This window comes from Castor canadensis, chromosome 1 (genome assembly GCF_047511655.1).
Source record: "Castor canadensis chromosome 1, mCasCan1.hap1v2, whole genome shotgun sequence".
Taxonomy (NCBI): domain Eukaryota; kingdom Metazoa; phylum Chordata; class Mammalia; order Rodentia; family Castoridae; genus Castor; species Castor canadensis.
This window is the reverse complement of record NC_133386.1, coordinates 6723559-6739230: the sequence shown is the minus strand read 5'-3', so window position 1 is coordinate 6739230 and position 15672 is coordinate 6723559. Positions and strand designations below refer to the sequence as shown.

General features: G+C 40.2%; 1 protein-coding gene across 6 annotated transcripts in view; it reads right to left on the bottom strand.

Annotated features, from left to right (window-relative positions):
- Positions 1-15672, bottom strand: part of Prkn (parkin RBR E3 ubiquitin protein ligase) — a 1269303-nt gene that overhangs the window by 312898 nt on the left and 940733 nt on the right. Inside the window, exon 8 of one of the 6 annotated variants that reach the window (XM_074070842.1) lies at positions 11135-11691. The exons of the other annotated variants lie outside the window; for them this stretch is intronic. Coding sequence (XP_073926943.1) covers positions 11606-11691 — 86 coding nt within the window. The 3' untranslated portion in view covers positions 11135-11605. Of the gene's footprint in view, positions 1-11134; positions 11692-15672 lie in introns of those variants that run through there. 6 annotated transcript variants of the gene reach the window in all.

Here is a 15672-nt window from a genome sequence, read left to right as displayed (position 1 = left end):
ATACCTTATTCTTATGAAATTCAAATTATTTGCTTTAAATGGCAAAAAAGTAGAAAAGTTCCACTTTAAATGGCAATATTTTTTAAGAGTTCAGAGAAAAGTCCTGTTATGTAGGCCCAAAACACAAAGTGTCAATGATTTCATGATTTATAACAATGTAAATCATATTTTTTAAAGACCCATAAGAAAGTTAGGAAATATAACAACCAGTTTCTTAGTAGAACATACAGGCATTAGAGACAGATCTTGCTTTTAATTCTTTCTTTATCAATATAACCTGTGTGAGCTGGAAAAGTCTTTCATTTCTCTGAGACTCAGATTTCTCATCTGTGAAATGGGCAAAACTATAATAATGGTAACAACCAAAAAGTTGTAACATGAAGTGACATACTATGTGTCAAGCAAGCACATAATTGAGTAATAAATATGAATAGGAGTGGTCACTTCCTTGGTCATAAGCAAGGACCATATATCATTTAAGGCATTTGGCTCAGAAAAAAAATCTTTAGATGTCATCTTTGTTATTTTGGTGCCTGCTTTTATTAAAAAATAAAATACTTGGCTCGGAACAAAATGCACAAGGAAGAATATGCTGATTTCATAATGTTCTTGTTTATTGGTGACCCCAAGTAGAACTTTTTTATATTGTGAATCAATGAGCTATCTGAGGGAAGGAAGGACATGTGCACATGAATTATACATGCCTCTACACATAACCTAAATTTCTTATGTATGCTCATAAGTGCTGGATGACAACATGATGGTGCACACGGTGCAGTTACCCTTTGCTGACTCCCAGCTTGAAGAGAGGACAGAGTCTTCAGGAGCATCAGCAGGTGATGGTTTGGGCCTGGCAGATGTGATCATAAATAACTATGGCAGTCTCAATGCCAGTAGGACAAATACAGAAGAGACAGTGTTTTACTGCTTGAAAGTAAATGCATCCAGTGAGGCCTGTCTCCTGGGGCTGATGGAGCCATCTGAAGATGTGCTAGGAGGAGGAGGAGACCCCCATAGTCCTATTCGGAGGGCTGAGCTGGCCTAGGCTCTTGGAGGACAGCAGAGGGTCCTGACCCCTGCAGAGCTCACAGGAGGAATCTTAAGCTGGAGCTCCTCAGTAGCCCGGAAGTTTTTCCAACTGGGTGCTTCCTTAGTAAGCTGGTGTTTCAAGTCTTTTAAACACCAAACTAGAGAACTTCAGAAACACCAGAAAAATGGTGAAAACAGTTTTAATAATTTACCTTTAGTTTAGGTTAGTGCCTTTAAAACAGAATTTAAAAAAAAATGATTTCCACTTAGGACCAGCTCATTGTTGAGTGGAATAATTCCAGAACAATTGGCTTTGTTGCTGGGGAAGGTGACTAGTATAACACTTCTTGCTGCTCGAAATCACCTTTTTGATCAAGAGAAGGAAGTGCACAGATGAATGATAAAGGATGGGAAAGAACCTTTCTCCTTAATTAGAGCACTGAGTGGTGGCAATGAATTATTAGGCTGACTCAGTAAGCAAAGGGAAACAAATCTGCTGAACGGTCTTTCCAATTGCTGGCTAGGTTAACATGCTTTAATTAACAAATATCTCCATCTGGACGATTACCCAGAGCCCCTGCAAATCCTGGCTGCAGTGGGCTGTGTGTGACTGGGACATCGTCATGTGTCCAAGGTCCGTTGGTGGCCTTTTGAGTCGCTGCCTTGGTGAGGGGTCCACTTCACTGACAGAGTAGGGTGACACCTCCATTAATGCAGTGAGCATGCCTCAAGCACTACAGTGAGTGTTAACGTGGCGTGTGCTAATTTGAAGTCTCAGTTGTCATTAGACCAAGTACAAAGGGGAGTCACCTTCTTAGAGGAGTGCGTTCTTCCTCCCAGGGAGACAGAGCAGGGCTGGCTGCCTGTGCTCACCACTGCAGGTTCCTCACAAACCTGCCTTGAGCACACAAAACATCCCGAAAACTTTTTACTTTTTAAAAATAATACAAAAACACAAAGGTGTCAAGTAGTTTCCTTCTGAAAATGTCTAAAATTAAAGTGACTATTTTAATAAAATTGGATATAAAGGTCACACAGTGGAAATAGAATTAAAACACAATATTATTCGTGTCCATTAAAAGGCTTTTAAAGATGGCTATGTGCTTGTGGCCAAATGAAGAGACATATTTTTGACGGACATGTAATTAATTACTTAGAGTTTCTTCTCTTGATCATCAGAAAATACTGTATAAAAGTAAATAAGTTCTAAGTTTTTATTTTTTTTACCCTTTTCCAGTTGTAATTCAAAATAGGTATTTTTTGCTCTGTCTCTGAAAATATTTAGAAGTTCTTTCATTTCAATGTAAGTGGTAGTATGTTTAAAATGCATATGATTTCCTATAGTGCTCATTAACATATTTTACTTGACAATGTAGCCATTATCTACATTGTGATTCACTGCAAGGGAACTTTGATTTTAAGTTCAGACTAGCACATCTTGTGGCATTGGAGCTTTTATTGACCACGTACTGTCTGGAGAACTCAGTGTAATCATTTCCTTGGCCCAGAACCCAGTTGTGGTTAAGACCTACCCTGTCCTATAAAAGCTGTTCTGGCGTGTGCGTGTATGTGGGAGGCAGTCCTGCATGCATGATGACGCACCCAGTCATGCTTTGTTCACCTGAGGTTCCTTTTCTCCATTTAAAACTGGTAGCCAAGTCCTTGGGCCCTCCCTCAGAGGATGCTTATGGTACAGTGTCAAAAGCAAAAGTGCCCCAGGATCAGTACTTCTCTCCTACCCTGTGTGAAAGCCCCAACTCTCAGATTATTCTGGGAGTCCCTGCGGGGGAAGAGAGAGAGAGACAAAGTAAGTGGCTTTGAGAATAAGGAAAGGGAAGGGTACCAACAGCAGATTCCTTAAAACCAGGAAAAGACAAGGGAGCCTGTGTGCCCTGGGGTCAGTTCCCTGGGAGCTTTGGGTGAGGTAGGGGAAGGTGGGGGAGGGAGAGCAGCCTTCCAAAGGGCAGGGTGGGGGGCACATGGTGCCCCACCTGGCAGAGAGCAGTATTGCAGCTGCCTTGGAACATGTGGATATGGAAGAGGACACTATTTAGAGACTTTTTTAGATACCTCAGATGCTTGGGTGATACAGGAGAGGAAGAGAAACCAGGAGTGAGAGGAGATTTTCTGGTCAACCTAGAGTTAGATTTAATTTGGATTCAAGTGTGGCATTTCTTGCACCTATGTTTGTGACTTAAAATTCATACCCTCTAAACATGTAAGTAAATCATTAGGGTACATGGACACACAAAGGAGTGTGAGTCGAGAGTAGGCCAGGCTTAGTAGGAAAAGACTGCCTTGAGTGGACCTGAAGGTGGAGTAAGAAGTGGTTAGTGGAGAAAGCTGAGGGGTTGAGTCCAGAGAATGCCAATAGAGGTGACGAGCTGTTTACTTGTAAATTCTCATTCCAAAACACGTGGCACTGTGGGAGGGCACAGGGGGCAATGTGGGCTGGAGGCCTGGTGAGAAATGAGGTAACAAGAGCAGAATGCAAGTCACAGGATAGAGAACCATTCTGTCCCACTCAGCAAAGGATTAGAGGTGCTCAGATGGACAAAGCCTCAAGGAAAGTCCTTGAGCACTTTGCACCTCAGTTATCTCAACAGCCTGAAGCGGGTATATACCGTCTCCCAGTACTGGCTGTTGTGACTCTCAGTGAATTGACATTTGTAGGATATCTTACACCTGGCCCATGGGGGTACTCTTCACATTCATTCTCCTTTGAGCCTGAAAGCAACAATTTGCTGTATCTGCAGGGCATGGCTAGACTGTGTTTGCCATTGACTTACCTGGCAGGAGCCTTGGCTGAGAGGACTCTGCTCCTGGTAGAGCAGACGCTTCAGAAGGATGAGTGTTAATGGTGAAAGGAGAGCTAAAATGGAGACCTTGAGCTAGAGGTCACCAGAACCTTAGAAAGCTGCTTCTAAGAAGCACTAAAAGTGGTGAGCCCCCAGAGACACCTGCCCTGGAGAGACAGCCCAGAGACACCTGCCCTGGGAAGGTAAAGAACCATGACCAGGAGACTAAAAAGAGCCTCCCCACACCCCTTTGGGTGCACCCGGTTTCTGGACACCCTGCTGCTCAAGGCACTCACCAATTTAAAGAACAGCCTTTACTTTCTTTTCTTGGTAAATAAACCTTTCTTACTTTCACCTTACTGGAGTTTTCTAGCCTCAATTCGTTGGGGCCATAGAGAACAAGGACCTGCTATGGCCGAGCACAGCGTACCTGTGCATCATTTCAGTCCACACAGCCACAGAGCTTTGACTTCAGAGATGAGTCCTGACTCTGAGAACAACTTAGTGAGTACAGATCAAATCCTGCAAAGCATGTGGGTCCTAGGAAGACAGGACCATCAAAGTGAGAAGAGGTTATTTCCCCTTAATCAGTAGCAAGAGCAGCAAGGGTTACACATTTCCACCCAAGAGGATAGAAAAGAGGGGGTAAATGGGGCCTTCTTTCTGCTGCTCGCTTTCCTGCCCCTTGGCCTCAGGTCCCCAAGTGGCTCTGAACTCTGCAGGTCAAATCCACAACTAGGGGCAGCGTACACACTTGGCTGTACACTGTGGGGCCAGCAGAGAGGATATGTTCTTGGGTACATGGAAAATGTGCTCTAGGGACCCCAAAACTGAAGAAAAGGGGCTTTGAAACTATTGTTTATTATACAAATATGACCAGATTGATCTCTGTAGTTTGGCAGGGTCTCAGGAGCCTGCACTAAGAGTAAGAAATTACAGCAGTGGAATGGAGGTTTTGACTGGACAAAGAGTGGTGGCCAGAGGCCAGGTGGGAGGCAGCTGCAGTGACTTAAGTGAGAGGATGTCCAACTCTGGAATGAGAAATGGTGAGGGCCTGGAGTCTTCATTTGGATTCTCTCACTGAGCTACCTACATAAAAATGGAAGAGGGAGAAGCTGGATTTTAATCTTCACATGGAGACACCTACATTTAAGAGTAAAAATTGGAATATATTTGGAAGTATTTTTAAAAGAACATATTCAAATAACTGTTTTTTTCCTCATTCCTGTGAAGAATAAGATGTTGGATACATGTTGTTTAAGTTAGTCTAAGAGTATTTAAAAGTCATGGCCACTTGGAGAAAATAGTTTAAAAATAATATTTAGTAAGAAGAAAGTTCACTTATTGGCTCCTATTGATCAATGGCCAACATTCAGCCTCTCATTCCAACTGGCTAAGAAGTTATGTGGCTTGATAGAATTAAATATCTTCATAATATTTTATCCAAAGGTTGTTTTTTTGTGGAGGAGAACTGTGCTTTGAATTTAGGGTTTCACACTTGCAAAGCTTGAGCCACACCTCCAGTCCATTTTGCTCTGGTTATTTTGGAGATGGGGAAGTGTCTCAAACTATTTATCCAGGTTGACCTCGAACCGTGATCCTCCAGATCTCAGCCTCCCAAGTAGCAAGGATTAGGCTAACAGAGTGGCTTAAGTGGTAGAGCATCTGCCTAGCAAAAGTGAGGCCCTGAGTTCAAACCCCAGTGTCACAAAAAAAAAAAAAAAGTACCTAGGATCACAAGAGTGTGCCATGGGCACCCAGTTTATCCAAAGTTTTGCATAATATCTCATTCTCCCGGTGCCAATAAAATCTGTCATGCTTCTCAGTGAAGGAGAACAAATGTCCAGTATTTAGAAAATATATATAGTAATGGACTGGGAATAACTACATATGAACATTTCTATATCTTTAAAACCTTTTCTAAAAATGAGATGATTTGGCAAATAAGAGTTGCAATAGTAAAGCTTTACTTACTTTAAAAGGTTTATATCTTAAGTCATAAAAAGTATTTATTTAAAAAATATCAACCATTCCTGTGCAGCACCTTACATACTTAAAACATCATTAAACAACTGAGAAATGAATTTCTGTTCTAAACAGAAGGGCCACGCTTTTCTGCTTATATTGTATCTGTATCTAGCTGACTAACCATTGAGTTGAAATTCCTTTAGTAGTGATCACAAGCTTTGGAATCCGAAATCTATTTGCTCCAAAACTGGTAGTAATGCTCTCAGTATTTATCGGAAGCCCTTTTTTTATTTTTTTAAAATCAGAACCTGTATGGTTTTGGTGGGTTTGCCAGTACTCATGCTAGCATACTAAGTAGTACCAATTCTTTTCCTTCATCTGATGGTAGCCGCCCTCCTCCCTGTTTGGAATGATCTTCAGGTAGATGACGTCCCAATGATCTCTTATGGGAAGACAGAGACCCATCATGTGATTTCTTTGCTATCTGAACCAACAAGATGCACACTTTACACACATCTCTCCTGGCTTGAAAACGCAATAGATAGCAGTGATAATGTTTTCTTATCAGTAACCACCCTCTGGTTAAACCCCTTTCAGAAATCAAATAGGTCATGAATGCATTATCATGATGCTCAAATTTGTCTACATGATGGCCCCTGGTATTGTTTTTCCTTTTCTATAGAGCAAAAACCTTATGACTAAATATCTACTAAAGAGTGGGTAAATTGTTGATGGTTCATGATATTTTAGAACTGAGTTTTAGCATATGAACATAGTAAATTTGAGAACATAAGAAATTTGTGATAAGTTTTGAAGTACCTGGGAGTTCAGATCACTAGCATTTAATTAGCAGCACTGCCTTTTAGCAAGTTCTTGTGTTCACAAACGGATGCCTAGGGCATTTTGCAACATTTTTGTAATACTTTAGTGTCTCTCCATGGAACGTCAAAGGCTGGGGTAAAAGGTGAGTGCTGTTCTACCTACTGTCTGCCTCTTCTCATTCCTTTCCCCCATCTTTCCATGTGTTCACATCCTACTTATCTACACAGATCAAACTGGAAACCCTCTGGGTAGGAATTATGTATACATTATAATGCTTTTATAAATCTTCACACTTTGTTGGCACTGAATAAATATTAAAGAGCATAAATCACAGAAAAAAGTTGCTATTGAGTTTTCTTATTATGGATTTGATCTACTCAGTGGCTTCATGACCCACAGAATAAATGTAAAATTCCTTCAGTAAGCATTAAACTCACCCCAAGAGTTCCCAGTTTCTTCTAAACTACTTCCTGTCAACACAGGGTTCCAGTCCCAAGTCTATTCTCAGAGAAACACCTGCCTTCAAGTCTTTGTTAGTGCTGCTCCTTTGATCTCAAATGCATCCAAACTCCCCAGCCAAAGCAAACCAGGCCATCTACTTCATGCTGTTCCCTGAGCTCTCCTGGGGGGCCCCTCTCCTCTCCTCACCCCCAACACTGTGTACATCACTATGATGGTGGGAAGTGCTCTTGGATTTGCAGTTACAGTTTTTGGTGCTGTTTATTTCCTCTAGGACAGAGTAACTCACAGACAGTGAAGGTTTCTTATAGCTCCTTCCACACGGTACACATTATAGAGAATGAAAGTATGTCACACTGAATCAAACAGAAAGAAGTCCTGTTGGGTAGTAGAATAAGAATGGACAACACTATTTAATGAAGAATAAAACAGAACACATTAACAAAATAAAATATATCGTTATTAAAATATATGAAATCTGTTTTCCTCTCCTTAGCAACTAATGATATGCAGATAACAACATCATATATCCTTTGGTGCCTATTTTTTCAAATGGAAATCTTGGCACCATTGTAGTATACCCTGCTTTAATTATTTTAACTTGACTTGAAGAATGTTAAAGATAAAATCATAATAAGAAATTGTTTATGGTATTCTTTCCTTAGATTCCTTTCTCTTTAGGTTTGCATTTCACCTTTTTATTTCATATCCCCAATCTACATAGAATGAATTGTATTTTCTTTCCTCTTCAATTTTTTTTCAAAAAATGTTCCCTAATTCCCACTCTTGCAATTCATCTCTCTGCTCTCAAACTTGCTCTCCTCGCCCCCTCAACTCATCTCAGCCTGTGAGCTGTATGGCTTTTCTGTGAACAAGAGAGGATCTTAAATGAAGGAGACAAAATCCAACTGGACATGGTGAATAAGGAGGGAGGTACTTCATGAACTGTTGGATCTTTTCAATCCTCAGCTCTGGGACCATCATGGGAGAGTTGCTTTTTGGTTATTCTAGAAGAAGTGATTGATGGCAGGTTAATCTCTCCCTTTCCTCAGGATATACATCCAGACAAGAAGGATATGTCGGGAAGGTGGGAATCTCAAAATGTACCAAAGAGCCTGTGTTCTCATTCAGACATCCTCTAAACAGTCCCCATTAGAAGGGTCTACTTGTAAGTTCATCACAATATTTAAATAAGACTATAACACAAGAGGACTATAACATTTTAAAAACAAATCTCACTCCTTTATGAACTTCAAATCTGCTGCCACCAAAAACGTGCTGCTTGTGACTTCTGCCCTCAGAGTGTCTCTTTTGACAAGTCTTTGCTGCATACCTGTGATGGGCAGGTACTATTCAGGGTGGTGCAGTACATTACTAAACTAGACAGACATGTCTGTGCTCAAGGGATTAACAGCTTTGTTGGCAAAACAGGCAAGAAAGAAATGGATGGCTATTCTACCCTCTGTGTCATTAACTATTCAGCTCAGCATATAGGCTCCGATGGACAGTGGACCATCTTCTCTGGCGTGCCAAGTTTGGAAGCATCAGCATCCCAACAATGAGCATCTCTTGAGTGTTACAAGCTCAGCAATGCTCTTGATATTGACATGGAAAGAAGCACAGAGGTTTCAGCTCCTGCATCCTAGAAAACCATTGTATATACGATTGCCAGTGCATTCTGAGATTAGTCTGTAGGGCTGGGTTAAGAGCATCCAGGGAAACTGGAAGCTTATTGCCTTCCAACTTTATTTTTTGACTACAGAACTATGAAGATAATCTGTTCTCAAAGAAAAAATTTAATATAGCATTCTCTGAATTCTTCTAATTCATATTCTCTTTAAAATCCCTAAAGTATATTCATTCACTGTGTTCATGTTCTGCTTTGGTGTTTGTTTGCATCAAAGAGAGAAATTGTACACACACACACACACACACACAATTTCTGACCCCTGTTCCCTCAAGGCTGGCCTAAAATTTATTGTTTTTATATCAGTTTTAATCAACTGTTCTGTGATGCTCATTCCTCTGCTAACACTTTTATTTTCTTACGAGTAACCTTTAGTACATACAATTTTGCCTTAGCTTAGCCATTCAAAGTTATATAATAATTCTGGAGGAAAAGGCCAAATCTATGTGTTTTTGAACTGTTTAGTACCATGTAGGGGCAGTCAAAACCTTTCAAAATAAAAGCTATTATTTTCTGGGAAGTCATAGGGTCAGTGGGAACACTGAATTCATCTTGCTCACCATCCTATGTTCTTGGTCATTCATTCCTGAGGTTAGTGCATTTTTTCACTGACCCTCAGGTTATTTATTCCTGAGGTATGTGCTATTTAAACATAAAGAGTTTTTGTGTCTAGCATAACCATTCATCAAAAAAGAATGCAAAAATCTAATTCAGAGTTAAATGAATTAGAATTCTAATAATAAATAAATAATTCTGAATAAATCCTGCAGCAGGGTGTGAAGATTCACTTTCTAATGTCCTCCTCCTATAACCAGCAAGGAAACAGATACACATGATGACATCATAGGATAGATTCTAAAAGACAAGATCATTGTCAGGAAACCCCATTCTGTTTCTTTGCTTCCACCACCTTCTCTAACCAACTTTCTACTTCCTCATCTTTCCATCCAGTGAAGACTGTCCTGGCCCAGGCAGGCACTGCTATGGGCTTTCTGTGTCCTGCGGTCATTGACAGTTCTGTGTGTAAGAAAATTGGCAGGGGATCTAGAAAATTGGCTCTGACACAGAAACAGAGCTTGTATTTGGACTTGACTTAACTGTGAGCAGCTCTAGTTCCTTTCTGGGTGCATCCTAGAGTTCCTAGAAGGAGAAGAACTGGAAGATGCTTGAATCTTGTGGACTTATATTCTTGCCTAACTGGCTTTACTGGTAAATACCTGTCATAGCATTTTTTTGTCAATTTGACTGGATCATGGGATGTCTAGACACCTGTTTAAACATTATCTGGTGTGTCTGTGAGGGTGCTTTTGGAAGAGATTAGCATTTGAACTGATGAGCTGAGTAAAGCAGGTGGCCCTCCCAGTATGGGTAGACATTATTCAATCCTTTGAAGGAACAAGTGGGCTGAGGGATGTTGAGCTCACTCTTTCTGGTTGCTTGAGCTGGGATAATGCTCCTTGCCATTAGCACTGCTGATTCTCAATATTTCAGCCTTGGGTTGGAACGTACACTTGGGTTCTCCGATTCTCAGTTCTTCCTGTGACACCAACTAGCATTCCTTGAATTCCAGGCTGCAGAGGGCCGAGTGGGGGACTTTTCACCCTCTACAATTATGTGAGCCAATGACTAATAATCCTCTATCATTTATTTTTCTATCTAGCTATCTATCATCTATCTTTCTATACAATTGGTTTTGTGTCTCTGGATTGCCTGTCATCCTGCTTTAGCTATGGACCTTGTAAACCTCCTCCTTGGATCCACCAATTGGATCCTTTGTAGGTTTCAACCCCTAAGCCCTCACTTTCTGAGCTCAGTGATCAGAACAAACAGCTTCATGGGCCTCATCTAGTCCTCCCATGCTTGGTTCTTCCAGGCAGCCCTCATCCAGGCTTCCAGGTCTATGGCTGGACCGGTTCTACTTTTACTGTAGGACGTTTCTGACACACTTGTTCTACTTCCAAAACTTTTTTGAAATTGGGGGCAGGAAAGGCTGGGACTGAAAGCAATGATAAGTCAGTACCTGGGAAGGAGACTTACTTCACATGGACAGCAGGACTTTCTCATTTAGAGTCTGAGTCTTGCAGATGCAGACTGTCTAAAGCCTATATTTAATAATGGTCCCAGATTACACCAGATTGTGAATGCACTCACTATAGCTCCAGGAAACTTAAAGGGTGAAAACATGAATATGCAGAACAGATATGAAGAATTTAGAGTGAATATTATTTGCAAAATTTTTTACTGTGTTTTTCCTTTAAGAAAAAGGATGACCGATACATTTAAATTACAAGTCAATTATTAAATTTTGATTTAAAAAATCTATTTTTCAAAACACAAATAGCATACAGTGAGCTAGACACTTATTATTTCTTATTATTTATGGTAGTTGTAGTTCAAACAACTGAATACTATTTGTAGTTCAAATACTGAATTAGCAAATACTGAACCATTGCACCTAGGGGAAAAACAGGGTTAGGATTCTGTGAGCCTTTGCTGACAACATTTCATCCACTGACAGACAATACATGACCTTGTTTATGTGTGCTTCTGTTTAAAGGCACTTTATTTAGTGTACATTCTCAATTCCTGAACATTGAGTCCATGGCCAACAGCACCAGAACTCATGCCTGAATGAAGCTTCCACACATTTTCTCCATAGGGCACATCACAACTGTCTCTCGCTTGCAACACTGAACAGTACCTCAGTTCTATGTCTGCTGTGAGTGACTGCCAGTGTCAAGAGAACTGGTCAAGGGCTTGCCCATAAGTTTTAGCAGGTGGGTGAGCTGCAAATACAGAATCTGTGCTTATACCGTAATTTGACTTGGAATACAGTAGTTTTTTAGTCTGCCAGTTTGTGGATTGTTTGTTCTCTCTCACCAACTTTCTGTAGGTTTTGCCCCTCTCCCCATGTCAACAGGAGACACTCTGGAAAGGAACAAGAGACAGAGTGCAGGTGAAGCTTGGATGGTGGTGCAGGTTTTACACTGCAAACACTGAAATCAAATTCATCTCTAAAATACTCTGCACATTTAAGATGAAAATATCTGTCTAAGGAGAACAATAACCATTCAATCTTGAGTCTTACAATTAAATACCAAGAAGAGGAAAACTTCATAAAAACACAAAGCAATTTCCTTTTACACATTGCTTTGAAAGAAACAGTGAAAAAAATAAAGTCCTCAACTATAATCACCCCTCAAGTGAGTATGGTGCACATAATTACTTCTTGTTGCTAACATAAGTATACATTCCTTCCTTTAGCTCCAAAACTCAAATGTTTTCAAAGAGAAGCAAAAACAAAACAAAACAAAAAAACCAACAAACCGCCCCCCCCCAATAAGTAGGTCACTGTTCAAAATATTTTTGCAAGCTTTGATATTCACTTTTCATGGGGAGCTTTCTGGGAAGAAATCGTGAATATAGTCTACGAAGCAAAAGCTGCCGTCTTAGTGCCCATAGGAAAGAGGAAAAAAAGGGAGGATCTGCTCTAAGAAAAATGAGAATGTACTACTACATATTTTAAAGGGAAATTGGCTCTAACATTCCAGGTAAATTTCATCCTCATTTTAAAGATAATTTATTTCTGATTATAAAAATATTTTTGGATCATAAAAAAATAGATGCCAAGTCTTTAGAATTTGAAAACAGATAAACAGATAAGAAGGTGATTTAAAGATCCTACAAAACAGGCAGAAAACCAGTCCTAATGAGTTTTCAAGATCAATGATAATGCCATTTTAAATGCATTGTTTCAAAAGACATATTTCTTTTTTCTTTTCTTACTTATCTTAAGAACAACAACAACAAAAACCATGGCTTATCATCTCCTGGTTTCTTAAAGGAGAGTGGAGTTCTATTTTACTAGGTTTCCTTCTCAGGGAAAATATGTACATAACTTAGCCACTCATCCAGGTGATCTCAACTTTGGGGAAAGTTTTTGTATGAAAATTCTCAGGAAGAGATGCTCAAAATGATCTCTGTGCTGAAAATGCAATTATGACTAACACCAGGCATTTAAGAAGCTATAACTCTGTGGTTCAGCCTGATTCTGCAATGACGTGTTAGAAACCCTCTTCATTTCTAAAATTAGAAAAGCCACATGTCCTGTAAAATTAATAAACATCATGAACAACTCAGGCTTTTCCAAACTTAATCATCACTAAACCCCTTCTAATAGGTTTTCTACCCTTTGACTATATTTTTGGAAATTTTTACATATTATTACTTGTTATAATTGGTGCACAGCTATTAAGTGATGTACAGTCAATTCTCAAAGTTCCAAATAGATAAATATTAGCCCAAGGTGCTCGATCACTGCATACAAGTAGCTCTAAGCTCTCTTCTTGTGAGGGAAAATATTTACCGTATATCACAATTAGATTAGCCACAGGTCTAAGCAGATGATGGAGAAGTCTGGAAATTCTTGTCATTGTCCTTGTATTTTTATGAAGGACATACTCAAAAGAAGGAAAGGAAAAAGAAAGCCTAATGGTATTACAGTGAGCACTCTAGAAAATACCAGGTCGAGAAGCAGGATGATGTCGGGATATTGTTCCTTGAGAAGCAGAAAATTCGACTCACATTTAACAATGACAAAAACAAAGGCTCCAGAGAACTTTTGATATCCCTCACTTACCAGGTTATTCAATCCATGTATGCTTTACAGCACTAGACTAGACTGTTTAATAATAATGATGATAAATAATAAATCCTGTTGTCCATGGACTATGTCATAAGCAGTTGTAGCTGACCAGCTGTCTAATGAGTCTGATCTCAGAAAAATCAAAACAGTGAAATATGATCCAGATGCCCTACACAGTTTTGTCTTTAAAAATTTTAGTTGTGGGACAATACAGTGTGTAATTTATAACTGCTATGAAGCAACCGTGCTCTTCTCCATTTGGATTTTTAAAAACTTTAACTGTGAGAAAGGATAATAGCCCCACCTCCATAAAGAAGAAATCTTTGGTAGTCATGTCATATCTACTACATCCTGACACTCAGTTTTGATTAAGAACAAGACACAGGGAAAGTTCCATTTCCTTCATGGGATCAGACTTCTTGGTGTCTGTGGTTGTACTTCACAGTCTTTCAGGTGCTCTGTGTGGCCGAGGGCCTCACTGTTTGCTGCTGTGAGACCACAGCTACACATTCCAATGAAGCCAAGGAATAATTCTCAGGCAGAGTAGCTCTAAGTGCAGAACAGAACTGACCCCTTTGTGCAGTGGGGCTCTTGTGCATGGCCTGAATTGTGGCACCTCATTATCTTCTGGTGAACTTAGCAGAACACAGATGTGCAGGACTCATCCCTTCGGCTCAGTTTCCATCGATCTTACTGGGATGTGGGCATCAGTGTGTTTAAAAAACCTCCCACAGGTGATTTTACTGAGCATACAATGAAGCCTGACAATCACTGGCTTAGAGACCAGAGACTCAGTCAGTCGAGAGAGCCTCCTCTTTTAACCCTTGATTTTGTGGAGGGAGGATGGAATTGGAAAGTATGGGAGCGCCTCTGCTGGCCAATTAAGAGACTGAAAAGCTCCAAGAGAGGCCGCTGGAGTTAGATAGAGTACACAAGAAACCAAAGAAATTGGTTCCAACTACTTGACGTCAGGAGGGCTTCTCTAAACCAATGGACAAAGGACAGAGAAAACAGTTCTCATAGCATTTTAATCTAACAAGGGCCAAGGGATAACGGATTTTTTCCCACTCCTCACAGTTTCCTTGCTCTTTGCACACTTCTTGATCTACCCTTGTAGCATTTAATATCTCTCCTAATCAGCTGTATTTATCAGAGGCCTCTCTTACACTGTGAGAAAGAGCGTACAGGGCAACCTCCATACAAAGCGTTGCATTTGGGGTCTGAACTCCATGAAATGAAAAGTTTGGGATATCCTTGTAGGGCAAATATCTTTGTGTAAGTGTGAGAGATCTCCAAGGGAAAGGCTGATCTAGAGAAAGATGACAGACAAGGGCAGAACTGAACAGGATTGAAACTCATCAAGAGAAGCAGGGAATGACACAGTCAACTTCAAGGGCATAGGAGAGTCGTCAGAAAATAATGATTAGTTTTTCTTTGTTTCCCTAGAAGCTAAAATGCAAAGGGAGTGAGAGTAAAGCATAGTGAGGTCAATTTTCAAGTAAGCCTATGAGAATCTCATTTCTGATTACATAATGGATGGGGTGACAGATGGACACTGATGAATTTCCTTTTTGTTTGTTTGTTTTTTGAGACAGGGTCTTGCTATGTAGCCCAGGCTAGCCTCAAATTTCCAGTATTCCTGCCTTCGCCTCCCAAGTATTGGGATTACAGATGTATGCCACCATACCCAGCTCATAATTTACTTTAATGGAAGTGTATAAGAGCAGGATATCCTGATGCCTGCATAGAATATCCAATGGAATTGTGTATGTCCCTTTGCCTTCCCATCCATTAGAAGATGAGGTTTTAAGCCTTAGGAGACTGGAGCACAAAACTAAAAACAGCTCTTAGGGAATCAGGGATGAATGTGACTGACACAAGGGGCTTGGAAATGGTAAAGGAGTACATAGATATTTTTCCAAAATGAAGAGCTCTCCATTCTTCAGGGCCTTGATCCTAAGTAGGTGTCACCTCAGGGTATGACATCTTATTTTTATGACTAAAAATATTGAGGAAGGGTATTTGAAAGTTTTGTAATGAGGCTCTGTTGAAGGAATGAAGGGCACCATGCAATTCTTTTAAATGCCGGGACAGTGTAGATGTAGATCAGATCCCTCATTTTGTCCCCTCAGGTCCTCAATATTCCCTACATCCAGCTTAAGAACAAGCCCATATCTAAGTATCTCTAAACTCCTGTGAAAACTACAACAGTGTCGTGAATGTGTGCATCTGTGAGTGAGTACAGTTTATAGATCTATAGGTAC